This window comes from Colossoma macropomum, unplaced genomic scaffold, assembly GCF_904425465.1.
Source record: "Colossoma macropomum unplaced genomic scaffold, Colossoma_macropomum, whole genome shotgun sequence".
Classification (NCBI taxonomy): Eukaryota; Metazoa; Chordata; class Actinopteri; order Characiformes; family Serrasalmidae; genus Colossoma; species Colossoma macropomum.
This window is the reverse complement of record NW_023494785.1, coordinates 38766867-38794850: the sequence shown is the minus strand read 5'-3', so window position 1 is coordinate 38794850 and position 27984 is coordinate 38766867. Positions and strand designations below refer to the sequence as shown.

Here is a 27984-nt window from a genome sequence, read left to right as displayed (position 1 = left end):
CACTACCAGTGTAAGAGTAGAGGTTCAAGGCAGAGCTTTTTAGCTGATCATCCAGTAGTTACTATGATCATGAAGTGCATCATTTTGCTGGCTCTCTTTGCTGAGGCATGTAAGTTTCCCTATTATTTCTGTTTTATCTATAACATTCTATATTTGTTATGATTTATTTTATTATTTCTTTAGGACAGCACAAAAAAGTACAAAGAAGTCAAGCTGAGCAATAATTGGAAAAGACAAAAGCTTTAACCTTCAGCACCATGCTGTTCTTTAGATGGATCATTCTACCAAATTGGCTCAAAGTCAGAGTTAAAAACACATTTCAGATTTTTAAGTTACTTGAACTTTAGCTTTGAATGACTCCACACATTCATCATGTTTATTTTATTAAAACGAATAATTCAACATTTCATTTTGTCACTACCACAACAATCATAACACTACCAAAACTTTTGTTACACTTATACTACCAAATGTTTCGGTAGTGACAATATACACATATTTGAACAGAATGAAGCTGTTTATTTAGAAGTTTTCTAGGTTGTTGTTGCAGCTTTTGCCACTGCGGTGGACAAGATAAGTAACATGAGAAAAGTAGGCTACAGATGTTTTTTAAAAGGCATGAAATATATAATGATAGATATGACACAAGATATGACACTTCAGGTCCCTCTGTCGCCTACCTTTTGCAATTCTTGGAAATCAGAAAAACAATAAATATAATTTTGCTGTTAGGAGTGTTTTTGCCACATTCTCCTGCGTTCATGTTTAGCCTATGGTTTTGTCCCACCAACCTGTCTGGTTGGCCTGTTTCCTCTGAACATATCATAGATGAGCTCTGATTGAATCTTTCTTCAATCAAGGTTAAATTTGACATTTTTAGAAAAATGTATACAAATGTACAAACCCCATTTACAAAAATGTTGGGATGTTGTGCAAAATGTGAATGAAAACAGGATGCAATGATGGGCAAATCATTTATGCCCTATATTTAACGGAAAATAGTACAAAGACGACATATTAAATGATGAAACTGAGAAATTTTGTTTTTTTTATTATTGTTCAAAAATATGTGCCCATTTTGAATTTGATGGCAGCAACGCATTTCAAAAAAGTTGGGACAGGGGCAACAAAAGACTGGCAAAGTTGTGTAATGTTAAAAAAACAGAAAAAACAACTAATTAGGTTAATTGACAACAGGTCAGTAACATGACTGGATATAAAAAAGAGCATCCCAGAGAGGCTGAGTCTTTCAGAAGTAAGGATGAGGAGGAGTTCACCAATTGGTGAAAGACTGCATGGGCAAATGTAATTTTTTTTATGTAAAACAGCAAAGAACTTTCAGCATCTAGCATTGGCATCAAAAGATAATCCAGAGAATCCAGAGAAATCTCTGTATGCAAGTTACAAGGCCGAAAAGCAATACTGGCTGGCTGTGATCTTCAGGCCCTCAAGCGGCACTGCATAAAAAACAGGCACGATTTTGTAGTGGAAATCACTGCATGGGCTCAGGAACACTTCTGAAAACCATAGTCTGTGAACACAATTCATTGCTGCATCTACAAATGCAAGTTAAACTATGCAAAGAAAAAAATATATAAGTAAGATCCAGAAACACCGCCACCTTCTCTGGGCCTGAGTTCATTCTCTGGGACTGAGGTGAGGTGGAAAAGTTTCCTGTGTTTTGACGAACCAAAATTAGAAATTGTTTTTGGAAATCATGGACACCATGTCTTCTGGGCTAAAGAGGAAAAGGACCATCCAGTGTTTTATCAGCACACAGTTAAAAAGCCAGCATCCGTAATGGAATGGGGGGGCATTAGTGCACATGGTATGGGTGACTGGCACATCTGTGAAGGCACCATTAATGCTAAATGATATACACACATTTTGGAGCCATTGAGACACATTTTTGCTTACTTAAGCAAGACAATGCCAAACCACATTCTGCAGTCCCGTCCTGTCACCCACTCAAAACATTTGGCGCATTATGAAATGAAAATATGACAGAGGAGACCCTGAACTGTTGAGCAGCTGAAATCTATGTCTAAGCAAAATGGGAAAATATTTGACGTTCAAAGCTACATCAGTTGTTTTTGTTAGAAACACAGTGGCAAACATGACCCATCCCAACTTCTTAGAAATGTGTTGCTGGCATCAAATTCTAAATATTTTTCAAAAAACAAAGAAGTTCTCAATTTCAACATTTGATATGTCTTTCTACAATTTTCATATAAAATATAGAGTTTAAATGATTTGCACATCATGGCATTCTCTTTTTAAGTACGTTTTGCACAACGTCCAAACGTTTTTGGAAATGGAATTGTATGCAAATATTTACTGCCAACATTATTATGTTAACAAAAATATTTCTGATGTAAATACAAAGAAGAATGTAGTTCCTCGCCAGGATTGATTAAATCAATCTTTTCGAGAATTATTATTCGAAAGATGTCAGATTTACACATTTATTTATGTACAGATGTATATATTTATTAGTGTATTAGAATAAGCTTAAGCACATTATTATATGTTTTATTCAAAACATTGATTACAAACTTTTGCACAGTGATCCAAACTTTTGATTGGTAGTCTAAATGTGCACACCAATCAGGCATAACATTATGACCACCTCCTTGTTTCTACACTCATTGTCCATTTTATCAGCTCCACTTACTATATAGGTGCACTTTGTAGTTCTACAATTACAGACTGTAGTCCATCTGTTTCTCTGCATACTTTGTTAGCCCCCTTTTACCCTGTTCTTCAGTGGTCAGGACCCCCATGGACCCTCACAGAGCAGGTACTATTTGGGTGCTGGATCATTCTCAGCACTGCAGTAACCCTGATGTGGTGGTGGTGTCGTCTCTGACTTTACATCTACAAGGTGGACTGACAAGGTAGGAGTGTCTAATACAGTGGACAGTGAGTGGACACAGTGTTTAAAAACTCCAGCAGCACTGCTGTGTCTGATCCACTCGTACCAGCACAACACACACTAACACACCACCACCACGACAGTGTTACTGCAGTGCTGAGAATGATCTAGCACCCCAAATAGTACCTGCTCTGTGAGGGTCTATGGGGGTCCTGACCACTGAAGAACAGGGTAAAAGGGGGCTAACAAAGTATTCAGAGAAACAGATGGACTACAGTCTGTAACTACAAAGTGCACCTATATAGTAAGTGGAGCTGATAAAATGGACAATGAGCCCAGAAACAAGTCATAATGTTATGCCCGATTGGTGTATAATTAATATAAACTTGCATGTGTCATTGCTTCTCTAATACTTAGTTAAGCATCCCTTTGCCTTAATGACAGCATGAGCCCTGAAAGGATTACACAACTCTCGTGAGATCGTCCATTGTCCTCTACCCTCTGCACTTCATGTTTGAGCAGAACTCGACATTTACACTCCCACATTCCAGAATGGGAACTAAAAAACTTCATTTTAATGAATTTTCATAAATAATGTTTTTTTTTTATTGTGTATTCCAGATAATATAAACCAAACTGCTGTTGGGTTGTTTTGTTTCAGTGAAAATAACTCAACATAATACAAAAAAAAATGTTTTTTGGCAAAAGCAGATAACTCTAACAGCTATTTCATGTTTTAGAGTTAAACAAAGCCATATAATGGATCCAAGTTTCTTTTATGTGCAGTATTTAAAATTCAAATTCAAAATCAAATTTAAGGAAATCCTAAATCTCAAAAGGCCCACTGCTCCCTATATAGTGCACTTCGTGAGTTATGGCATTTTGGCTTTAACACACAAATACTGCACTTTATGTCCAGTATGGAATTGTGCACAAATGAACTCTTCAAATATTTACATGGCAGCTCTTGCTTCAGTCCTTTTTGATTTGACTGACCAGCAAAATCACCAGACCTCAATCTCCATTCCCAGTCTGGAACAGCAGGTTCTGGCTGAAATGCGCAGCCAGTTTTTGGAAGAGTGAACTAGAACGGATAGGAACTATTTCGAGAGACTGGTGTACTCCTTAACTGACAAGACTAATGCTGTTATTAAGGCAACGAGACACATGTCCAAGCTTACAGATAGATGCACATGTAGCTCTCCATAGCGACCCTTTCTCTCTTCGCTACACAGTCACTGTCCCTTTTGAAGACAATGAGAAGATCGTTGGAGGATACGAGTGCCCAGCACACTCAGTGCCCTACCAGGCGTCTCTGTTTGTTGGGTATTACTTTTGCAGAGGCTCTCTGATCAGCAGCTTGTGGGTCCTGTCTGCTGCCCATTGCTACCAGTCGTAAGTTCTTTCCGTTTAATCTTTATTTGATTGATATATACTAACCTGGCAGGGATGACACCATGATCATGAAGGTGGTTCACCCAGGGCGAGGCTCGGCCATTGCACTTCGGTTGTGCTGACCCTTGCGAATTCCCCAAATGTGAGAATCTCGACTGCATAAATTGCTCTGCTCACTGTACACGAACGACTGTACCTCCACGGACCCCTCAGTCAAAAGCCTGAAGTATGCAGATGACACTACAGTCATTGGTCTCGTCCGAGACGGTGATGAGTCTGCTTACAGACAAGTGGTTGATCAGGAGGTCACAACAACAGCCACAACAACCTGGTACTGAACACAGCGAAAAACAATGGAGATGACAGTGGACTTCAGGAGGAGCCCTACAGCCCCTTTCAACACTCACCATCCTGGACAGAACTGTGGTGGCAGTAGAGTCCTGCAAGTTCCTGGGCACAACAATCACCAGGGACCTGAAGTGGGACAGCAACAGAGCCCAGCAGAGGATGTTCTTCCTGCGTCAGCTGAGGAAGTTCAACCTGCCTCAGGAGCTGATGGTGCAGTTCTACACAGCCATCATACAGTCTGTCATCACCACATCCATCACAGTGTGGGGCAGTTTAGCCACCAAGCATGACCTCCACAGACTGCAACGCATCATCAGGTCTGCAGAGAGGACAATTGGGGTTAAGTTGCCCACATTGCTGGAACTGCATGCCTCCAGAACCAGGAAGCATGCAGAGAAGATCTCCACTGACTTGTCCCACCCCGGACACCACCTATTCTGGCTCCTTCCCTCAGGCTAGCGCTTCAGCCAGATGAGGATCAGGACATCCAGGCTACAAAAGAGCTTCTTCCCACAAGCCATCACTCTCTTGAAAAAAACAAAAACCAGTATTTGCTGGCCATGATCTTCAGGCCCTCAGGCAGCACTGCATTTAAAACAGACATGATTCTGTAGTGGAAATCACTGCATGGGCTCAGGAACACTTCTGAAAACCACTGTCTGTGAAAACAGTTCGTCGCTGCATCCACAAATGCAAGTTAAATCTCTAAAACGCAAAGAAGAAACCATATACAAAACAGGAATTCAGAAACACTGCCGCCTTTTCTGGACCTGACCTCATTTAAAATGGACTGAGGGGAAGAGAAAAGTGTCCTGTATGTCTGACTAATTAAGATTTGAAATTCTCTTTGGAAATCATGGACACTGTGTCCTCCGAGCTAAAGACCACTCAGCTTGTTATCAGTGCACAGTTCAAAAGCCAGTATTCATGATGGTATAGGGGTGCATTAGTGCACATGGCATGGGTGACGTGCACATCTGTGAAGGCACCATTAATTCTCAACGATATATACATGTTTTGGCAACATATGCTGCCATCCAGACAACGTCTTTTTCAGAGAAGACTTTGATTTCAGCAAGACAATGTCAAACCACATTCTGCATGTATTACAACAGCATTGCTCCGCATTAAAACAGTCCGGGTGCTAAACTGGCCTGCCTGCAGTCCAGACCTGTCACCCACTGAAAACATTTGGCGCATTATGAAATTAAAAATATGACAAAGGAGACCCCAAACTGTTGAGCAGCTGAAATCAAACAAAAATGGGAAAACATCTCACTTTCAAAGCTACAGCAATTGATCTCCTCAGTTCCCAAACACTTACAAAGTGTTGCTAAAAGAAGAGGTGATAAAACACAGTGGTAAACAGGCCCCCGTCCCAACTTTTTTGGAATGTGTGGTTGGCATCAAATTCAAAATGGAAATATATTTTTCAAAAAACAGTCAAATTTCTCAGTTTCAACATTTGATATGTTGTCTTTGTAGCATTTTCCTTTAAAAATATGGTTTGCTTGATTTGCACATCATTGCATTCTACTTTTATTTACATTCTGCACAGCGTCCCAACTTTTTTGGAAATGGGTTGTATATTGTAATTTGAATCGTTTATTGATTTAACGGTTTATTGGCACCTCCTTCTTATTAAATTTTACTGTTATGATTTTTATTATTTTATTGTAACATTTGATTTATTTTTACTTCTCAATTCCTGATTTCTGTACTGCTCGGCTAAATTGTAAGTTAGGGTCTCCCTCAATGTATTCCGAATTTAAATAAAGGTTGATTCATTGATTGATTGATTTCCTTAATACTATCTTATCTTTTAACAGGTCAATCCAGGTGCATCTGGGTAAGTACAACATTAATAGCAACGAGGGCACTGAGCAGTTCATCTCTTCCTCCAAGGTCTTCAGGCACCCCAGTTACAACAGCAACACCCTCAACAACGACATCATGCTTATCAAGCTGAGCTCAGCTGCCACTATCAACAGCTATGTGAGCCCTGTGTCCTTGCCTAGCAGCTTTCCCTCTGCTGGTACCAGGTGCCTGGTCTCTGGATGGGGAAACACTCTCAGCAGTGGCAGTAAGTATGCTTACTTTTAATTCCCTTAGATACTGCAGTGCAAAACCCATTCATAAACATACTGTTCTGAATGTTAATTCTGAAAGCCGTGTGCAATGACTCTCTTCAAAGTCATGGTGGAGGTAAATTGCTTCAGTCTTGCTACAGGGTAAGTGTCAGAACAACATCTTTACATAGTTATAATCTGAAGAGTATACAGATATTTTCATAGGCTAATTTAAACTTCAGCGAATTCAAACGCAGGCCCAGCATCTGAGGGCCAACTAAACAGTCATGCCCTATCAACCAATAATGAGACCTGTCTCAACTATCATATAATCGCCCAATCGCAATTATTTGAGCTGATCGTAATTATCTTTCACAGTTTCATCTTTCACAATCATATGTTCACACAACAGAATACAAATTGGGAGTGTTTTTATCATTTGGATTGAGGCTAATACATGTAAATAAGAGAAAGCTGGACACATTTATTAAGACGTATCATGAATCTTATGTAAAACAAGAAAAGTTCTGAAAAAAAACAATGGTTCTATTACACTTTTAGAGGGCAGTGGTGGGTAATGTTTGTTTATCTGAGCTCAAGCTGCATCTGTTGTCACTTGGGAACCACTAAGTATCTACTGCAAGAGAGCTAATCAGTCAGTTTGGCAATTTTAGGCTTAAATTAGATTGGCCTATCAATCATCAGGCTGACTAAACCTAATATTTTGAGTGGCAGAAAGATTTGAAATGAAGCTGCTTGATGAAACATTTCATATCAAACCACTCTGAAAGACTTTGTTTATCCTAATGATAGAATTATGCCGAATTTATTTGAAGAAATTGTGGTTTTTCGCTGTACTGTGTTCTCCCGACCAGTATGATTATGCTTTATATGTTTCTGTCAAAAGCAAGCTACCCTTCCACTCTGAGATGCCTGGATGTCCCTATCCTGAGTGATAGCACTTGCAAAAGTGCCTACCCTGTTCAGATCACCTCCAACATGTTCTGTGCTGGCTTCATGGAGGGAGGCAAAGGCACCTGCCAGGTAACAAGAGCATCATGGTTCAACCAAGAATACTACTGACTAAATTTTCCAATTTCGAAAACCAATCCTGAACGTCTATGACACTTGATTCTCTCAGACGGCACTGCATTAAAAATCAACATCTTTTCCTGATAAATATAACCACATGAGCTCAGAAACATTTCAGAAAACCCTTATTAGTAAACACAATTTGTCACTGCATCTACAAATGCAAGTTAACCATGCAAAGCAGAAGCCATATATCAACAACATCCAGAAACGCCTCTGACTTCTCTGGGCTCTGTGTTAGAGCCAGTGGTATGGGTAACTTGCATATCTATCAAGGCACCATTAATGCTGAGGGGTACATACCCATTTTGGAGCAACATATGCTGCCATCTAGATGACATCTTTTTCACAGACATCCCTGATTATTTCAGCAAGACAATGCCCAGCCACATTCTGCACGTGTTACAACAGCAGGCTTAACGATAAGAGAGTGCGGTCCAGACCTGTCCCCTGTTGAAAGCGTGTGGCACATTGTGAAGAGCAATATATACCAAAGGAGACCCTGTACTGTTTTGCAGCTAAAGTGTTATAATAAGCAAGCATGGTAAAAAAATTCACCACAGCAATCAGTTTTCTCAGTTCCCAAACAATTACTGAGCAAAGATAATTAGTTAAAACATTAATATCTTGTCTTTTTGTAGTGTTTTAAACTAATACAGGCCAAAAAGGATTTGATAACCTTTGCTATTTTTATTTATGTTTTTCCTACTGTCCCAACTTTTTTGGATCGGGCTTGTATATGTTATACAATAGAAAATATAGTATATATTATACCATAGAAAATATCAGTTTTCTATCTATAAATCGCTAATTAACCCTTAAAATGCCTTGAAATGCTTCTTTGAATTATTTTTTACTTCTGACTCATGCAAACAAGTGGAGATACTGTCAAAAGTGTAGTTTTTAAACTTTCACCTGGCACCAAATCTGTGTTTGTAACTTGAAGATTATTAGGATTAAAATATGATAAAAGTTATTGCCTTGTTTTGTGGAGGTAAAACAATCTTTTACATTTTTACCATTTCTTCACATTAAATCAAACAGAAAAAGTCTAAAATGCAGACTTGACCTGGCATAATTACACAATTAATTACATTAATTAAAATTTACTTGTGTCCTTATGTAATTATATTTAAAAAAGCCAAATTGTGGTACAGCCAAATGACAGTAATTATTTCCAAGAGTTAATAAATGGCCTGCTCCTGCAATAAACGGCCTTCTTCCTCTTTTGTGCTCTCAGTAATCAGTAAATGCCTTTTCTTGACCCCTCCAGGGAGATTCTGGCAGCCCCCTTGTGTGCAATGGTCAACTGCAGGGTATTATGTCCTGGGTTTATGGCTGTGCCTTAAGGAATAAGCCTGATGTCTATACCAAAGTTTACAACTACGTTTCCTGGATCACCAACACCATGTTCAGCAGTTAGATCCTTCAGATGTTGCATGTTATGCCATCACTCAGTAATTTCCACACGATCTTAAAAAAGATTAAAATTTCTAGCAAAAGAAGAAAAATATGTGTTAATGTATTAATCACCTAAATCCCCATGGATGGATCACTGTCTCCCCACACTGTGACAAAAAAAGTAGAAAAACAATTAGACTTCCAAAATAACTTCAATAAATTGCTATATTTTTATGTGCACTTTGAACAGCACTGGAAAAAAATGTAATGTAACTGAAATGATTTATTCTCAAATCTGTTCACAATTAAATTTCTGCTTATTTTTGGTGTTTTGTGGGCTTTATGTCATCTGTCATCTGTCCCCTGGGCACTAGCCCCACTTTGATTTAAATCCATGTCCCTCTGTATAGACTCATGGGAAATGCAGTCCATATACAGTCAGCATCTTTAATGTTCCTTTACTTTACCTGACTGAGCCACCACCACTTTTCTAGTGTTCAAGACTGTCAAGGATGCTTCATTAACCCTAGAAAAAAAGCACTTCTGTCTCTCAGCCCTTTAACAGCTACACTGATCTGAGATCTGCATGTATAAACAGTAATGATGAAAAGGAAGCCTAATATTAAAATTTCTTTGAGCATCAAAGTGTGAGTGTAAGTATAATGGGTCGGACAATCTGTTCTAGAGGCAAACAGTGTTCATCCCAAAGTAGCCTAAACAACCTGCATTACTGCAAATAGTATACACGCTGACCAAGAGGGCTCTTGTATGGTCTAATGTCAAAAGGTGAGAGGCTTTTTTGTTTATTTTCCCTTTGAAACACTGATATCAAACCTATTACCAAAACATTTTAAACACGTAACACAGTGCATTTACATGCACTTGATAATCCGAAAACTCAGATTTTGTCAGTAAATTGTTTAATGCCTTTACATACACTTGGATAATGAGTTAACAGAAAAACTCTGGGTCTGCATAAGTCAAGCAATAATCAGACCCGGCATATTGGCAACCCGCCAATAAACTCGCAGAACAAGATGGATGAGACATAAAATTCAATCTTCATACCATGGCTTCTTTTTTAAAGTCACTTTAAAGACAAAAATGAATCTACCACAAAAATGTTTTGTCGTCATCTTGTAAATGCTTTGTTTGAACGCAGCTCTACGTTCAATTCGATTCAATTTCTAGAAAACCCAAATACTGAGCTAAAATCCAGCTTTTTTATCGTATTTATTGAAATCTGATAAACCTTAATCCAGTCTAAGAAATGGGAGTATGCTGTTTACATGAACAACTGGAAACTGCCAAAATCTGATAATGATCGAATTATTGGTGTGCATGTAAACACACTCATTGTGTAGCTGCAGGTTAGTTTAAGAGAGAAGCTGCAGATGATGTAAAACACGTGTCAGGCTCCAGTCCCTGCGGGACAAAACACTGCAGACTTCAGCACACTGCCTTATTAAAACACATCTGATTCAGCTCATCAGCTAATTAGCACGAACTTCATGAACTGAATTCAGAGCGTTAGATGAGGGTAAACGCTAATGTTCGCAGCACTTTGACCCGGAAGGTCCCCAGTTTGACATGCCTGGGGTCGGACAAAGTTAAAATTTTTCTTTACTTGAGTAGGTTAATGTTGGAAATCTGAGTGGTTCTACTATATTGTGTGTTACAACCCACCCTGTTTTGCTCCGTCATGACATAACTAGACCGTTTTAAACCAATTTTCTTCACAATTTTTATCCAATTTTCTCCCCAGTTCCCAATTTCCAGTTCCACCCTCTAACTAGGTGTCCCCCAATCAATGCTACCAAGCTAGGAGGCTGAAGACATGCTTCCTCCAAGACACGTGAGGCCAACCATTGCATCTTTTTGAATGGCCGCTAACGCAATGTTGTCGGACAGCATAACATGCTTGGAGGAGAACACAAACTAACAACTGTGTTACATCAACTAATAGACACCCATGTTAGCTAGCATCACACTGAGTAATGGGGAAGGGGGGGGATCACCTTATGCACCCAGAGAGAGTGAAACCGATTATGTTTTCTTGGACAGATTTTTTTTAAACACATATTTGAGACTAGCACACAATTTAAACTGCTGATTAGGCCGTTCTAGTTCCAGCTTTGAACCTCTGTTATTATAAATGCTAACTGAGTTATAATCTAAAAATGAATTTTTACTTTCTTCCTCAAAATCAGGTTTTGCCTCACAAACACGTCACTGTTTCACACAGTCTTCAGCCTTCTCCTGTGAGCTCAGGAAGAGGGTGGGAGTGCACAGTATTGATATCACCCCGTAGCTTATTTCTGATTGGTGAAACTGGGGGTGTTACTATTTACCCCAATGCTTGAGGGAATGTCTCACTTTCAGGCTTAAAACATGCCATTTGTTTTATCGAATCTACAATACACTTTTGTGCAGGGAGATCCAGATTACTGCCATGTAAATTCCCATTCAGTAAGAGTTCAGTAACAGTCTGATAACAATAACAATGACCTTTTGTAATAAGAATAAATCAATAATTATGTACAGAAGTACAGTGTTTAATCTGGAGGTGCTTCTCTGGCCTAGTTTGCATTGATTTCTTAGACAGAATTTAATTAAATAATAAAGGAAAAGGAATAAAAAATATGGATTATACACAAATGTTTTTAAACAAAGTGTACTTCCCCCAATTTAGCACAATATCTGATGTCAGATGTTGGTTCCCATATGAGTAATGTTCCTGGGGGTGTAAATCTGATAAGTCAGTATTTTTGTATTTTCTGACAAATCTGTATTTTTCCTTTAGAGGCGTCGTCCTTGACCACTGAGTAGAGACCATTTAGATGAGAACATCTAAACCTTTGCCGAGTTTAGTGGTAAACGTATTATCATAATGTATCAGATTGGATTTTTACAAGTATTTTTGATCTTCTAAGTAATAATAAAGTACACATCCTCTACAGTGAACACACTTCTGCACGTTTTCATTTTAATATGACTCTTTATTTGCTGCGTTTAACATATTGGGGGAAAAAAACATTGGGAAAAAGCAAAAATGTTGCCATAAGCTGCAAAAGAGTTTCAGCTCTAGAAGAAAATACAGTTAAATTTTTATAAGATTCATTTCTGAAAGCCAATCAAAACAGATCAGCTCCCAGCCACAAAACACTTGACCCCTGATGTGTTTAGAGACGTCCAGTCTAGTGGAGAACGTTACCAGAACACACAAGAAACATCAATTTCCCAATTTACAACGGCAGTTAGCTGACTGGCTAACTAATCCAAGCTAAACAGGTACTGTGTCCTTTCACTGTTTTCATCTTTGTTGTTTTAGAGTAGCAGATATAGCAGCTCTTTATTCAACTTAAAATCAGCTACTGTAGTTTAATGCAAGCATCCAGTAGGAGCCAATGGGTAGTAAGGCTGTTGTTAAAAATTATATTATTAATTGAATAATCTACCAGTTATTTTAATCTAGTTATCTGTTGTTTTAAATGCTAAACCCAAAATGGACTTGATTTCACAGTAACAAACTACACAGATCCCTTCAGGGGTTCTAAACTACTGTGTTAGAAACAGATAAACTAGGAAGCCTTATATAATCATCTAACCTTGAACTGTAAATGGTTTAATGCAAACCTTGCTCCTTATAGTTCATCATGTAATATCATGTGCTTTTATTTTGTTCGTACAGTTTATTTCCTATGATAAATCTCCAAGTCAGCTTGGTAAATATTTAAATATTTTTTAAGATTCTTTGTGTTAACATTCTTTAACATAAAACAAGTCAGTAATGTGCTGAAAATTGCAATAAAAACAGCTCATTAATGGGCAATATTAATAATAAACATCTATAAGATCATACCTCGGAAAATCCTATGGCTGAATCTCAAATGGCTGCTGTTTGAGATTCGGCCTAAAACAGTTGGTGGCAGTGTTGCGTCACCTGACCCGAATACTGCGCGTTGATTGGCTGAACGGATTTATCAGGTTCTGCTCAAGAGCAGCGCTGCCATTTACCCATAGATGTACATCCCTAAATACCGCGTTGTCTGTTGTTCTCTATCTGAGGCGAGACGTCTGAGCGTCCGCCATGTTGGAGCGGTCAAGATCCGCTTGTGAACAAATTCACTTGTATTAAGAGACGAAGAGTCTCAGGATTAATTCAGCCACAACTTCCTTATTACTCAACCGATTTTCACCAAATTTGTTTTGTTATAATCCTCAGATTAATCTAGGCTGTATGGACTGCTCTCAGTAGCTTTTATGTCTTTAATAACTGATCGTGCTAATTAGCCATCAGGACCAGCAGATAACTATTCAGTCTGCACCTGATGGTAAAAACTGAGTTTAGCATGAGTAAAAACACAATATGATCAGGAAATCCATCACTTCTAATATTAATACACATAAAAATAAAATAAACCCCCCAAAACAAAGTAAGAAGGACGAAGCAGAAGTTGGCTTCGTATTCTCCAGCTTCTTGTTCGAGTTTTCCCATTCCACCTTAAACGGTGCAGCAGTCACTCTCTGGTGCCTGAAGCTGCACCATTTAAGGTGGAAGGGGAAAACTCGAACAAGATGCTGGCAAATAAGAAGCCAACTCCAGGTTCGTGTAAGAAGGTGCTATAAGTTACCTACAAAGCATTAACCATCATTGTAAATAAATAACTACTACATAAAGTTAAGACCCCCTGAATAGACTATTAAATGAAATAAGCTTAATATAAAACCAGAGGAAAAACGATCACATCAACAGGTTCTCTGTGCTTCACCAACCACACGGCCATATCTACAGATAAACATCACACAAACATGAGTGTGGATCGCTGCGTCCCCTCCGTTATATAATCCTATCTGACTTTCTGAGTCAATATTCTTGAAATAGTATAATTTTGGACAGTACCATTCTTAAACTACCACTCTGTAACGGTACTGAATGCAGACCAGCAGCGATGTTGACCTCCCCAAAATGGCAGCGCCGTTTACGTGCTTGGCTGGACCCAACGTGGCATCTAGGCATGTATATCATTGGACTATATAACCTTCATTATCAGCCTTCATTAGCCTTCATTACATGATAGCTGTAAGTGGCTCCAGTGAAGACTAAAAAGCAAACTTAAGATATCAGACGTGTCTCAGCTGATCAACTACATTTGATTTAAGAGAAAACTGTGCAAGTTTGATTTTGTAGTGAATTTTCAGTTTTAAAAAGTTCATCTTTCAATTAAACAATAATGCGAAGCTCAACTTTTTTTACATTGCAAATTAAAAAAATGATTAAACTAGAAATAGCTACAGGAAATCTGATTTTTTTATGATAAAGAGACAGAACTGTCCTTATTCAGTAAAAAGGTAGGAAGGTAATTGGATTAGTTCTTGTTGAGAAAGCACAGGATCATAAAGTCCTACAAAGAGGATTTTTAATTGTGATTAACTTAATTCAGATGCTGTGTTCAGACATTAATAATACATATATGATACATAAGACATAGAAATGAAAAACAATATTTCACACCATCCATCAAGTTCAATATGATAATAATAATGATATTAACACTAATAATAATAATAATAATAATAGTAATAATAATAATAATAATTTAGTTCATTCATTCTGTAAGCAGTTGATTAAAGTTAAGGATTTTCTAGAATTAAGAAAAAATCATATCTAAAAAACCATTTGGACCGCAGCTTTGATATTTTGCACGATTGTACGAATCAAACATTGAATCAATTTGTAAAAATTTTTTCATAGAAATGCATGATGTGACCCGCCTGGTCCCATAGGAGTTGATGTGGAATGAAAAAGTATTTGCCCCCTCCTTATTTCCTCTATTTTTGCATATTTGACACAGTAAATGCTTTGTTAGCTTTGGACCAGACGTCTTCCAAAAAGTCCCACTTTCAGCTCATCAGTCCACGGAGCATTATTCCGAAAAAGTTGAGTTATCTAGGTGTTCTTTTGGCAAATGTGAGAGGAGCCTTTATGTCCCTCTTGGTTAGCGGTGTTATTTGCCTTTCAACTGTCCCATGGATACCATTTTTGCCCACTCTCTTTCTAATAGTGGAATCATGAACACTGACCTTATCTAAGGCGAGAAAGCTTTCAGTTTCTTAAGATGGGTTCTTTTGTGACCTCCTGGATGAGTTTTTGTTTGAAGATCTGAAGCAGTGTAGTGTGATATAGAAATCAGGAGGGGGCAAATACTTTTTCACAGCACTGTATACTAAATAGAACACAACGGTAATCAAGATGATGAAGACTAATTTGATCTTGATGTGTGAAAGTTGCAAAATGTTTATGCAGGTATTAAAATGCCAGTCAAATAAACAAAGATATTCCTATGCTTATTTTCATTAAACAGCATTTTGTTAAACATGTGATGTAAACTTAATATCACTGTGAATCTGTTGTCTTTGTATGGCCTTCACTGGCCATCTGTCCATTCTCAAGGAAGCTAATAATTAATTTGTGGATTAATAATAATAATAAAACAACACTACCAGTATAAGAGTAGAGGTTCTAGGCAGAGTTTTCAGCTGATCATCCAGCAGTTACTCCAATCATGAAGTGCATCATTTTACTGGCTCTCTTTGCTGTGACATGTAAGTTTTCATATTCTCACATTTCTGTTTGCTCTATAATGTTCTATATTTATTCTGATCTTTCTTAAGGACAGAAGAGCCAAAGCTGAGTAACAGTAGGAAACCTTAAAAGCTTTAATACTTCAGCACCATGCTGTGCTTTATATACAACACTCTCTGACTTTACTATATGAGGACATTAGGGAAAGGTTTTGTGCCCACAGTGATGATGTCTGTACTGAATAATTTGTAATTGTCCTCACTATTCAGACAGACAGACAGACAGTAAAATTTCCTCTGTTATCTGATCTACAGTTTTTTGCTGATTTTGGCCTGGTACCTGATATCGGTGCCATCTGTGTGCTCAACAAGAGTTTATGTTTACAAATGTGTTTTTAAGTGCAGGTGAAGTAACATATGCTATTCATTAACAAGACTTAAAAAGTGCAAGTGAATACACATTTACCCCAAAAAGTTGGAATGTTGTGAAAAATGTAAATAAAAAACAAAATACAATGATGTGCGAATCATGTAAACCCTATATTTCATTGAAAATGCTTCAAAGACAACATATCAAATGTTGAAACTGAGAAATTTTGTTTTTTGAAAAATATATTTGAATTTGATGCCAGCAACACGTTCCAAAAAAGTTGGTACGGGGGAACAAAAGGCTGGTAAAGTTGTGTAATGCTTAAAACAAAACACCTGGTGGTTGATTGGCAACAGGTCAGTAACATGAGTGGGTGTAAAAAAGAGCATCCCAGAGAGGCGGAGTCTTGCAGAAGTAAAGATGAGGAGGGGTTCACCACTCTGTGAAAGACTGCATGATCAAACAGTGCAACAGTTCAAGAATAACATTTCAACATAAAACAGCAAAGAACCTCTGCTTTTTATCATCTACAGTATATAATAACATTAAAAGATTCAGAGAATCTGGAGAAATCTCTGTATGTAAGGGACAAGGCCAAAAAAAACAGTATTTGCTAGCCATGATCTTTGGGCCCTCAGGTGGCACTGCATTAAAAACAGACATGATTCTTTAGAGGAAATCACTGTATGTGAAAACAGTTTGTTGCTGCATTCACAAATGCAAGTTAAAACTCTAAAATGCAAAGAAGAAACCAGAAATAAACAGGATCCAGAAATGCTGCCACCTTCTCTGGGCCCGAGCTCATTTAAAACAGACTGAGAGGAAGCGGAAAAGTGTCCTGTGGTCCGACAAATCAACATTTGAATTTTTTTGGGGAATCATGGACACTGTGTCCTCCAGGCTTGTTATCAGTGCACAGTTCAAAAGCCAGTGTTCATGATGGTATAGGGGGGCATGGCATGGGTGATGAGCAAATCTGTGAAGGCACCATTAATTCTGAATGATATATACATGTTTTGAAAACATATGCTGCCATCCAGATGACGTCTTTTTCAGGGAAGGACTTGCTTATTTCAGCAAGACAATGTCAAACAACATTCTGCAGAATTGCTCCATATTAAAAGAGTCCGGGTGCTAAACTGGCCTGCCTGCAGTCCAGACCTGTTACCACTGAAAACATTTGGCACATTATAAAATGAAAAATACGGCAAAGGAGACCCTGAACTGTTGAGCAGCTGAAATCCTATGTTAAGCAAAAATGGGAAAACATTTCTCTTTCAAAACTACAGAGTTTAGTCGCCTCAGTTCCCAAACGCTTAGAGTGTTGTTAAAAGAAGAGGTGATGAAATTCTGTGGTAAACATGCCCCCATCCCAACTTAATAAAACAAATTACTTTCCAAAAAAACAATAACATTTCTCAGTTTCAACTTTTGATTTGTTGTCTTTGTACTATTTTCAATTAAATATAGGGTTCAAATTATTTGCACATCATTTAATTTTGTTTTTATTTACATTTTGCACAGCATCCCAGCTTTTTTGGAAATGGGGCTGTAAATTCATATAATTAATATACACCAATGGGCAAAATAACATTGCCATGACCTCACGGCTACAGTGTGCCAGGAGCTGTGGACATCTCTGAAGTCAGCTGGAAGAAGGATCTATGGTCTGAGACCAAAACTGAGCTTTTTGGTCCTCAGGCTAAACATGCCAGGATGAGAACTGTTGGTTGTCTGAATGTGACTGCTTCAATGGACATGATGGAACACTGGAGCTGGACGTTTGACCAAAGATCATATATATTATAAACCATGACAATTTAAGTCAAAGGGGTAAGAAGTGATACAGTTCCTGCCTGCTTCGTCATCCATCATCCACTTCACCCCTTCCCTGTTTCCCACGGCAGCAGCAGCACACTGTGCAGAAAGGCCCGGTACCTGGCTGAATGAACCTGAAACATTTCCTTTTTCTTAAAATGAGCTCAGGAAAAAAACACTTTCCTCTCTCCACTACACAGTCACTGCCCCTGCTGATGATGATGATAAGATCGTCGGAGGGGACGAGTGCCCAGCACACTCATTGCCCTACATAGTGTCTCTGAATGTTGGGTATCACATTTGCGGAGGCTCTCTGATTACCAGATGGTGGGTCCTGTCTGCTGCCCATTGCTACCAGTCGTAAGTAAAGTTCTTTTTAGTTAATATGTATTTTACTTTAATGCTCTCTCCCTTTCAATCCCACAGCAGAAGCAACACTAACTATGACCAACAACTATGACCAGTCTCGTCTATTACACCAGTAATAAGAATAGACATAGAAAACAATAATATAAATAATTTGTGGACATGGCAGTCCACAGGTGTATAAAACCAAGCACCTAGGCATGCAGACTGCTTCTACAAACATGAGTGAAAGAATGTGTCGCTCTCAGGAGCTCAGTGAATTCCAGTGTGGTGCTGTGATTGGATGCCACTTGTGCAACAAGTCCAGTTGTGAAATTTCCTCACTACTAAATATTCTACAGTCAACTGTCAGTGGTATTATAACAAAGTGGAAGCGACTGGGAACGACAGCAACTCAGCCACGAAGTGGTCGGCTACGTAAAATGACAGAGCGGGGTCAGCGGATGCTGAGGCACATAGTGCACAGAGGTCGCCAACTTTCTGCAGAGTCGATCGCTACAGACCTCCAAACTTCATGTGGCCTTCAGATTAGCTCAGGAACAGCGTAGAGAGCTTCATGGAATGGGTTTCCATGGCCGAGCAGCTGCATCCAAGCCTTACATCACCAAGCGCAATGCAAAGCGTCAAATCCAGTGGTGTAAAGCGCCGCCACTGGACTCTAGAGCAGTGGAGACGTGTTCTCTGGAGTGACGAACCACGCTTCTCCGTCTGGCAATCCAATGAACGAGTCTGGGTTTGGCGGTTGCCAGGAGAACGGTACTTGTCTGACTGCATTGTGCCAAGTGTAAAGTTTGGTGGAGGGGGGATTATGGTGTGGGGCTGTTTTTCAGGAGTTGGGCTCGGCCCCTTAGTTCCAGTGAAAGGAACTCTTAATGCTTCAGCAGACCAAGAGATTTTGGACAATTTCATGCTCCCAACTTTGTGGGAACAGTTTGGGGAGTTTTGCCCTGTTCCACCATGACTGCGCACCAGTGCACAAAGCGAGGTCCATAAAGAATGGATGAGCGAGTTTGGTGTGGAAGAACTTGACTGGCCTGCACAGAGTCCTGACCTCAACCCAAAAGAACACCTTTGGGATGAATTAGAGCAGAGACTGCGAGCCAGGCCTTCTTGTCCAACATCAGTGTCTGACCTCACAAATGCGCTTCTGGAAGAATGGTCAAAAATTCCCATAAACACACTCCTAAACCTTGTGGAAAGCCTTCCCAGAAGAGGAAGCTGTTATAGCTGCAAAGGTGGGCTGACATCATATTAAACCCTATGGATGAAGAATGGGATCTCACTCAAGTTCATATGCGTGTGAAGGCAGACGACCGAATACTTTTGGCAATACAGTATATTTTACGTGCACATTAGTATAAACAAAAGATGCAACTATTCCATGTACCATTTAAAGACGTATTGCCGTGTGGACCATGCAGCACAGCAACCTTCTAGCTGCTGTTGGAGTACACAAGGAGGAAGACTTGCTTGAGCAGGACCCTACATTGGCAGATTTAACTGGCACTGTACCTAAAACAGCCTTTACTTACTGTAGCAACGTCCTTGTTTTGTATATTCCCCTCTTGTGTGTTGAAAGTAGGTTTAGCTTGTAATCCAAATAAGTGAAGAGTAATTTGACATGTTTAGATTCTAATAACATGTTTGAATTGACTTTATTGCAAGCGGTGGATTTTTATGAAAGAATTTAATTTACATGTGAAAATGACACATTTACAAGTGAAAATTAATTTCTTACAAGAAAAGCTGAATTTGTGCTTGTCGAAATTTAATATTTGAGTTTTAAATTTAAAATGTGCAAATCAATTTAGCATTAAGTGTTTACCAGTTGAAATATAACTTTCACATAAATTGAATTGTTTCATTTTGTCCTATTTTTGGAGTACCAACAACATTTTCTAATAAAGAAACTTCAATTTTACAAAATGTACTATTTTTGTCATCATGTTTTTCTCTAAAATTTATACTTCTGTTTCTGATAATTTTAGTTTTCTTTTTTTTAGTTCTTTCATTGTATCTATTTGGCAGCCCCAGCTTCACTTGGCGTGAGTCTGTAAAACACCAAAGTCGACAAGAGAAAGAAACAAAAAAACACCAAAATTCTCAGAAACAGAGCTACAGATTTTAAAGTTAACCTGAAATCAAAATGGACCTTTTTTTTACTCTATTAGTTCATATCCTTGGTCATTTTAAGCACAAGCTATTTTGCTATATTGTGTCATATCATGCCAAGCTTATAACAGTAGAAGAACCCCTTTGGTGCTATATAGAACCTTTTTCAAAAAGGTTCTATAGAAAACTATACACAACATTCTTTATCTTTATTTTAACAATCTGCATTTCACCATGCAAAGAACTGTTTAATCCTGCAAATCGTTCTGTGAGTGTTCATATATTCTATATAGAACCAACGTCTTTACTCAGATCTTGAAAAATGGAGGGGTTGATTAAAATACAGTTATTATACACACCAGTCAAAAGGGCACTTATACCCACTTAGGGCAAAACACGAAGGGGCTCAAGCCCGCCACTGGGGTCTGTACACTGTACACATCTAATTGGTTCCTTCAATAAAGGAACAACATGGAAGCTGCCACTTACTCTACCTTGTATACCTCATACTTAAAAAAGAACAAAAAACCTGTTGGCCCCAACACAATTCTAGTAATAAAGTCAGTAGAAACAACATTTTACACATTTTTCTTGGTTTTGTCTAACAACAATTTTACAGCACAGAAATGGTCTCTAAGAAGTTTGCAACTACAGCCTGTATTGTAGATGATGTGGACATGCTGTGAAACTATTCTTGCTCAACAAAACTGGGTACATGAGATTAACTCTCTCATCTTTTAATAGCTCTTTCGAGGTGCGTCTGGGTGAGCACAACATTTATGTCAACGAGGGCACTGAGCAGTTCATCACTTCATCCGTGGTCATTCCGCACCCTGATTACAATGATGCTACCTACGACAACGACATCATGCTTATCAAGCTGAGCTCAGCTGCCAACCTGAATGAATATGTGAGCACTGTGCCTTTGCCCTCACCCTGCAACTTCCCCTCTGATGGTACCTATTGTCTGGTCGCCGGATGGGGAAACACTCTCAGCAGTGGCAGTAAGTACGCTTACTTCAAATTCCCTCAGTTGCCACAATACAAAACCAAAATCATACAGTCTCACATTTTAATCACTCCAATAACCATGTGCACCAACTGTCTTTGAAAAGTCAGTGGATGGAAATTGCCCACAGTGATATCACTGCTAATGTAGTCCCATATGTAATGAATGGAGACCACCACGGACAAACAAATACTGAGGAGAACAAACATGGAAAAGTCGCATAATGACAACAACCAGGAAAGGTAAACCACAAAGGCTAGCTAGAAAGAGATGCTACGTGTCTACTTGCATGGTTTAGCGCAGGATTCTGCCACACTGCAAGTCTCTGCTCAATGCTGGTGGGCGTTTCTGTGACTTTACTGAAATGAGGGAACCATATTAAACATCTGGGGCAGTAAACAATCTGACACAATGTTTGCTGTTGCACAGAGGCAATGAGACTAAAATACAGACTTGTTCTTTTCATGCTTTTATTATTTTCAGAATGCATAAGTTAGGCCTGAGTGCCTAAGCACGAGTTGCTATCTGAGAGTTTACAGCAAGGGGCGCTATAACGACAGCCAAGCCTGTCCAAGCGGGTTTGTACCACCAGCGCATTTTCTCAACTGCCACAGCAGATGAGCAGCTGAATCTCACGCAAAGATGGCTTACATAAACATAAATGATACATTATCGCCTTTCCACTCCAACAGAAGAGGTTAGGCAGCTCATTCTCCTCTACAGTCCTCGTTTAGCTGTTGAGGCTGTTGGGATGACAGTAGATCCTCTCTGATTTGTACTCTATCGCCCCCTTCAGTACTGATTGTTTTAACTGCCACAGTCACGTAAGAACGCACGGTGAGTTTGTACAAAAGGACCGAGTGTCTGCAGTGGCCAAGTGCTGTCATTTGTGTTCGTGTTCTTGCGTGAAGTATGTTTCTGTTATGGGACGGCAGGGAGGCGGACCCAAGTACAAAGAGGAAAACCCAGGAAAAAGGGTGTTAAATAAGTTTATTGAGGCAATGGAGTGTGAATTCGGCATGTTGGGTGACCCAGGGCCAGGCTCAAACCACTGATGTACTGATTGGCGGTCCATGGAATTATCACTGCGCCACTGGGAAGCACAGGTGACAATGGGTACAACTCCTCAAGGAATGGGAGATAAAAAGGCGGGAAAAGGGCAGACAAAGGAAACGCCGAAAGCAGCTCAAACAAAAGCCAAACTAGAAACGTGAAATAAAAGATAATCAAAAAACAAAAGACACTTCCACTGTAATTCTGAAGGGAAGGCAGACTTTATGTTTCACCTGTTTGCTCTTAGTGGAGCAAACTCCTTTTGTATGGCTTGGAGCCGTTTGTAGCTCAAGCATTCGTGTTTTGAGTAGTTTTGGGCCAGTTACTCTCTTTAGTTTTTTCCACCCCTCTTTTCTTTTCTTTTTGTTTTAATACACACCTGGGCTGTGTACCGTACTGGTCACCCCTCTACAAAGGTGTGACAAAGCGCTGCTGTTTGCCACAGCCTTAAGTAGAGGAGTCCACAGGTGTGTCAGGTTGGGCCTAATCAGCCCGAGGGCTTCTGGGAATTGGAGTTCCCTGAAGTCATGGCACTTTGCTGCCGTCGCCCTCTGCTGGCAGCCGGCGGTGCAGGCTGGGCACCTTGCTGCCGCTGGTTACAGTTTCGGGCCTTAAATGCATAAGCTAGAAAGTTGGACTGCTTAATCTCTAATGATTTAAAGTTTGACTTTCTGCTCAAACCATGTAAACTACAAACAAATGACCGTCTTCTCTCCAAATGTTTGCGGTCAGTTTCCATAGAACTGTCTATAATTTATCTCATTATAGATGTGTAATATCTTATAGAAAGCTATGGGCCTTTTTCTAAATCAACACATCCATCTTCTTCATTTCTTGATAAATAATGAAAACTGGTAAAAGCTTTTTATCTTAATCGTGACATACTCATGACAGTCAATATGCCATAAACTAATGCTAGCTAAGTAAGTTGGTTAAGGTCATCATTCTCACTGCCCACCTGCTCGGCTATGTCCTCATCTTCGTTACATAGCTTTTTCAGTCTTGTCTTCTAAACACCACCTTGTTTTTTTGCAGTTGTAGCTGCTGCTGTATATCTTTACATGACTCATGTATGACTAATTGTTACACTGGTCATGTAGATATACAGATATACACTTGGATATAACGTTTATAGTTTGTCTGATAGTTTTTTATTCTTATATGCGTGAGTTTATTCAGTAGCTCACAGTAGCCAGCCTAAACACTACCAGCCCACTGGAAATTCTCCCAATTCTCCACTCCTGCATTGTCTTACATTATCTTCTGAAGATTATCTGATATCACTGATAAATAAATGCCGTGAAGTGAAGTCTTGTGGTCCATGATGTTCCATTTACTTGATTCCTGAATTGAGGTGGAGGTTATTTAAAGTGAACACAAAGCTAAGTTGGCTATTGTGTCATGATAAAAAGACAGATTGTGATTAGGCCTACCGATCATCAGCCTGGTTAATATGGCCTACTATTCTGTATATGCTACTAAATGGCTAATAAGAATTAAAGTGAAACTGCTTGCCATGCATGCCCAGTATAAAAGGCTATATCATTTAAAAAAGGAAGATTTGCATGCCTTATTTACTGTTGGCTGTATTATGGGGATGTGCTGTATGTGGGAAGATAAATTAGCACATTTACTAAATTGATAGACTTTCAGTGATTTGTTGTGAAAATCTAAAATGATCTGTGAACGTTTGGGGACTATTTTACCTCTCTGCCATGAATGGTTTAAAAAATATGTTTGGGGCAAAAAGCTTATCTCAGAACTCTCGTAAAACAGTGTCTCAGGCATCTGGCAGTGTATTTACAACCATTTCATGCAGCAGGTTTTTGTGAGGTAGCTTGTAGAGGCATGAAACATCAGATGTCTGCTTCCCATTCTGACTCAGTACGTTTCTCTAGAATGGAGCATTTTCATATCAAACCACTTTGAAAGACTTTGTATACATCGTAATCATTGAATTATGCAGAAATTTGAAAGAAATCATAGAATTCGCCTTTAACAAACCCTCTGTCTCACTGTACTCTGTGCTCCTGACCAGAGTGTTTATGCCTTATATGTTTCTCTCAAAAGCAAACTACCCTTCCACGCTGAGATGCCTTGACGTTCCTATCCTGAGTGACAGCACTTGCACAAGCTGTTACCCTGGTGAGATCTCCTCCAACATGTTCTGTGCTGGATTCCTAGCGGGAGGCAAAGACTCTTGCCAGGTAATGAGAGCGTCAGGACTTTTTTCAGTTTGCTAGTCATGACGGTAATATTTTACAATATTTTTTATTAGAAATTTCCAAAACAGCTGTAAAAATGTCAAAACAATTCTATATCCTGTAAATGTGGAACAACACATTTTGCCTTTAAATGGCCTAATACACCAAAGCGTTTAGGTGATGAGGTAATTCAATAAACACTAAGTCTCCATGAATGTATAAACAGCAAATTAACCCTTATAAACACCTTGAAACATCTGTTTTATTATGTCTTACTCTTAAGTGGATAGACTGTAAAAGTGCAGATTTTAAAGTTACAAGGTGTAGTGGTTGAAATCTTCCCCTATGAAATGGGACCCTCAAATAAAACGAGCATTACTTCATTAACAGCTACTAGCGCTGCTCTGTAGGCGACCCTGCCAGTCTGCAGTGACAGCAGAGGAGGGTAAACTTCAGCTCCTCACTGCTGGGCTTTAGTTACATTTAGAGAATCATATGCCTTCAAAGAGGGGGGCAATTATTTATTATCACCCATTTCGAAGAAAACGACCATAATACATTGAAACGACATTAAACTAAGATAATACATTGGTTATCGTAATTTTTAACAGAGAAAATACATTTATGGGTTTCTTTGGTCGCTTATGCAGCCATCCTGCCAGTGTTTCTTTTTTTCTCGTAACACTCTGTTTGGAGTGTGCTGGGTCATGTAGCCCTAACACTTCGCCCTGCCCCTCTATCTCAACCAAAATTGGGACACCCTACCCCTAGACGTGAACGCGCAAAACAGGGCTAAGGGCTAAGTGGTAGGGGCAAGGGGTGAAATGGGACTGGGCCAAAGTCATCCTTTATATTTATATTATGTTTTTTCCATTTTTTGACTTTCGAAACAAATTCGAAAAAATTCAGACTTGTGTTGATTTGACCTGATGCAGAAAATAAATCCGATGTAAACACAATTAATTGTGTACAAATGACAGTAAGGTTAATAAATGGTCCACATCCACAAGAAAACCAAAGAATATCCTATTTATTTGCTACTCTTTTGTGCTCTTCCTAATCACTAAACCCCTTTTCTTGACCCCTCCAGGGTGATTCTGGCGGCCCCCTCGTGTGCGATGGTGTGCAGCAGGGTATTGTGTCCTGGGGTGATGGCTGTGCCCTAGTGAATAAGCCTGGTGTCTACACCAAAGTCTGCGAGTACATTTATTGGATCAATGACATCATTGAGAGCAATTAGATCTGTCAGATGTTGCATTTTTTTTGTGCCATCACTCAGTACTTTCCAAAATATCTGGAAAAGATTAAAAATCATTAGCAAAAAAAGAAAGAAATGCGTGTGAGTGCTTCATTTCATGACTGAATGCTGTATGGAAGCTCGAATCGGAACATTTGACCATTGAATAAATGAATAACTGAACTGAACATGAATTAAACTTGATATACTTATCAAGATATACTTATCAAAACAGACAGTCTAATCATGTTCCCGAGGAGAGCAAACAGTGTTTATCCCAAGGCCGCATTGCTGTGGATATTATACATGCCCACCAAGAGGGTCAAACAAGTCAAAAAGGCAAGAGCTTTTTTTTAATTTTTTCCTTTAATTTTTTCATTCAAAGCAGGAGGAAGGAACTTAAACCTACAAAGACTAAATAATAGTATGCAAAGATCTACGCCCCAATCAACTGCATGTTTTGTTGACTTAAGTGAAAATATGTTCACATCCTCTAAAGCCCATGTGTCAAACACAAGGCCCGCAGGCCAAATCAGGCCCACCACACAATCCTATGTGGCCCGCAAAACTATTTTAATTTTCTATTAATATTAGCCCGTTTCAGAGTGTGCTGCACTAAAGTCCCCAGCATGCACTGCAACGTAATGTGCTCCGACTCTCCTACCCCAACAACAGTCTATGGGACAGCAGTTAGACCTCAATTCTACACAATTCTGTGCAGCTCTACACCAGTCATATCACCAAAAATGCATTTCAGCTGCAGTTTAACCAGTATAAACACTTAACATCAGCTCAGCAGCTCAGAAACTGAGCCCAAGTCTTAATGACCTTGCTGCAAAGAAAGGATGCCAGGCGTCTAATATAAGCAGATAGGTAGGTGTAAAAGACTGAGCACCTGGGGACATTTACATTTTAAATATTTTAAGTGTCCATGTAATATTTCAAGGTCTACTATAAGTGCCTGTATTTTACTGTTGAAGTGTTTATATATTTTGAATAAACAATGGCCAGTTGGGGTTATAGCACAACAGGGAACACTCTTCTGCACATTTTAAGGCACAGTTGCTGTTTGTGTGCTGAATTTAACATATTGGGGAAAATGAAAACATCAAAAGTTGGCTGGTGCAAAAGTTACGACACATATTTTTATTTTCTTTCCATTGTGTCAAACACAGCAAATTAACAGAAATTGTGCTATAAAATGAGTAAACTAAGCATGTTCCCTGTAGAGGATGTGTAAATATTTCCACTTAGGAAATCAACAAAACGTCATTTGACCAGGGGCGTTAAAAGTTGTGCACAGGCCTGTGTTAGTCTATACCAAAGCATTTCGTATGCAACACTGGGAGATTAAGCACTGCAGATGGTGTCACATTTTCCACAGTTAAACATTACCTTATTTGAGTGGGTGGATGTAAGAAATCTGAGTGGGCCTCCTGTTCTTTTATCAGTCTCCCTACGTTGTGTTGATCCTGTGTATAATATATTGCAGAACAGCAAGAAAAGAAGAACACATTACCTTGCCAAAAATACCATCACTGTCCAAAGAAAAACATGCATCTCCATTTTTTTTTACATTTTTATTTTACTACATAATTTTAACATGGCAGCTACGATTTACATTATGTAAATATATATATATATATATATATATATATATATATATATATATATATATATTGGTGAATGGACCAATAGAAATGCTCCAAAATCACTTGGAATAAAATATATTTACATAAACAAAAACAAAAAGTTTTTGCCTTTTCTTGAAAAGTTGCCATTTTGGAGATGTTTGTTTTTCTTATACAATGACAATGTATAATAAGAGTAATACATTATAAAGGTTCAATCTTTTTTTTTTATATAATTATATTATATTGTGCTTCTTAGTTAAATATCTCATGTTCAAAAATCATCAGCCCCTTAAAATCCCAGGCTTATTACATACTAAGGCGTATTATTCAGTAACTGCAAGAACTTCAACGCAAACTTGTTGCGCTATTCTTAAGTTATAGACGTGTGTAATAAAAACAGTGGGCCCTGGCCATGT

General features: G+C 38.8%; 2 protein-coding genes and 1 pseudogene across 3 annotated transcripts; all 3 read left to right on the top strand.

Annotated features, from left to right (window-relative positions):
- Positions 1 to 28: 28 nt before the first annotated feature.
- On the top strand, positions 29 to 13353 carry LOC118823892 (trypsin-3-like). 2 transcript variants are annotated; one of them, XM_036593750.1, is made up of 5 exons: positions 29 to 109; positions 4111 to 4270; positions 6448 to 6701; positions 7595 to 7731; positions 10946 to 13353. In XM_036593750.1, the coding sequence occupies exons 1-5, from the start codon at positions 64 to 66 to the stop codon at positions 10970 to 10972; spliced, it is 624 nt and encodes a 207-aa protein (XP_036449643.1). In that variant the 5' UTR covers positions 29 to 63; the 3' UTR covers positions 10973 to 13353. The 2 variants fall into 2 exon arrangements, with proteins under 2 accessions (XP_036449643.1, XP_036449634.1); XM_036593741.1 differs by lacking the exon at positions 10946 to 13353 and adding an exon at positions 9053 to 9509.
- On the top strand, positions 4308 to 4438 carry LOC118825834 (annotated as a pseudogene).
- Positions 13354 to 15393: 2040 nt separating the features above from the next.
- On the top strand, positions 15394 to 26040 carry LOC118823883 (trypsin-3-like). Its single transcript, XM_036593731.1, has 5 exons — positions 15394 to 15786; positions 18154 to 18313; positions 21176 to 21435; positions 24564 to 24700; positions 25788 to 26040. Exons 1-5 carry the CDS (start codon positions 15747 to 15749, stop codon positions 25935 to 25937), a joined length of 747 nt encoding a protein of 248 aa, XP_036449624.1. The 5' UTR covers positions 15394 to 15746; the 3' UTR covers positions 25938 to 26040.
- Positions 26041 to 27984: the final 1944 nt, after the last annotated feature.

What these genes read in the sequence shown, in the direction of transcription:
- LOC118823892 (XM_036593741.1), top strand. Translation starts at nt 64, where the DNA reads ATGATCATGAAGTGCATCATTTTGCTGGCTCTCTTTGCTGAGGCAT. An exon ending in GGCTCTCTTTGCTGAGGCAT is followed by an intron (nt 110 to 4,110) that starts GTAAGTTTCCCT and finishes TTCGCTACACAG; the next exon opens with TCACTGTCCCTTTTGAAGAC. An exon ending in AAACACTCTCAGCAGTGGCA is followed by an intron (nt 6,702 to 7,594) that starts GTAAGTATGCTT and finishes TTCTGTCAAAAG; the next exon opens with CAAGCTACCCTTCCACTCTG.
- LOC118823883 (XM_036593731.1), top strand. Translation starts at nt 15,747, where the DNA reads ATGAAGTGCATCATTTTACTGGCTCTCTTTGCTGTGACAT. An exon ending in AAACACTCTCAGCAGTGGCA is followed by an intron (nt 21,436 to 24,563) that starts GTAAGTACGCTT and finishes TTCTCTCAAAAG; the next exon opens with CAAACTACCCTTCCACGCTG. An exon ending in GAGGCAAAGACTCTTGCCAG is followed by an intron (nt 24,701 to 25,787) that starts GTAATGAGAGCG and finishes TGACCCCTCCAG; the next exon opens with GGTGATTCTGGCGGCCCCCT.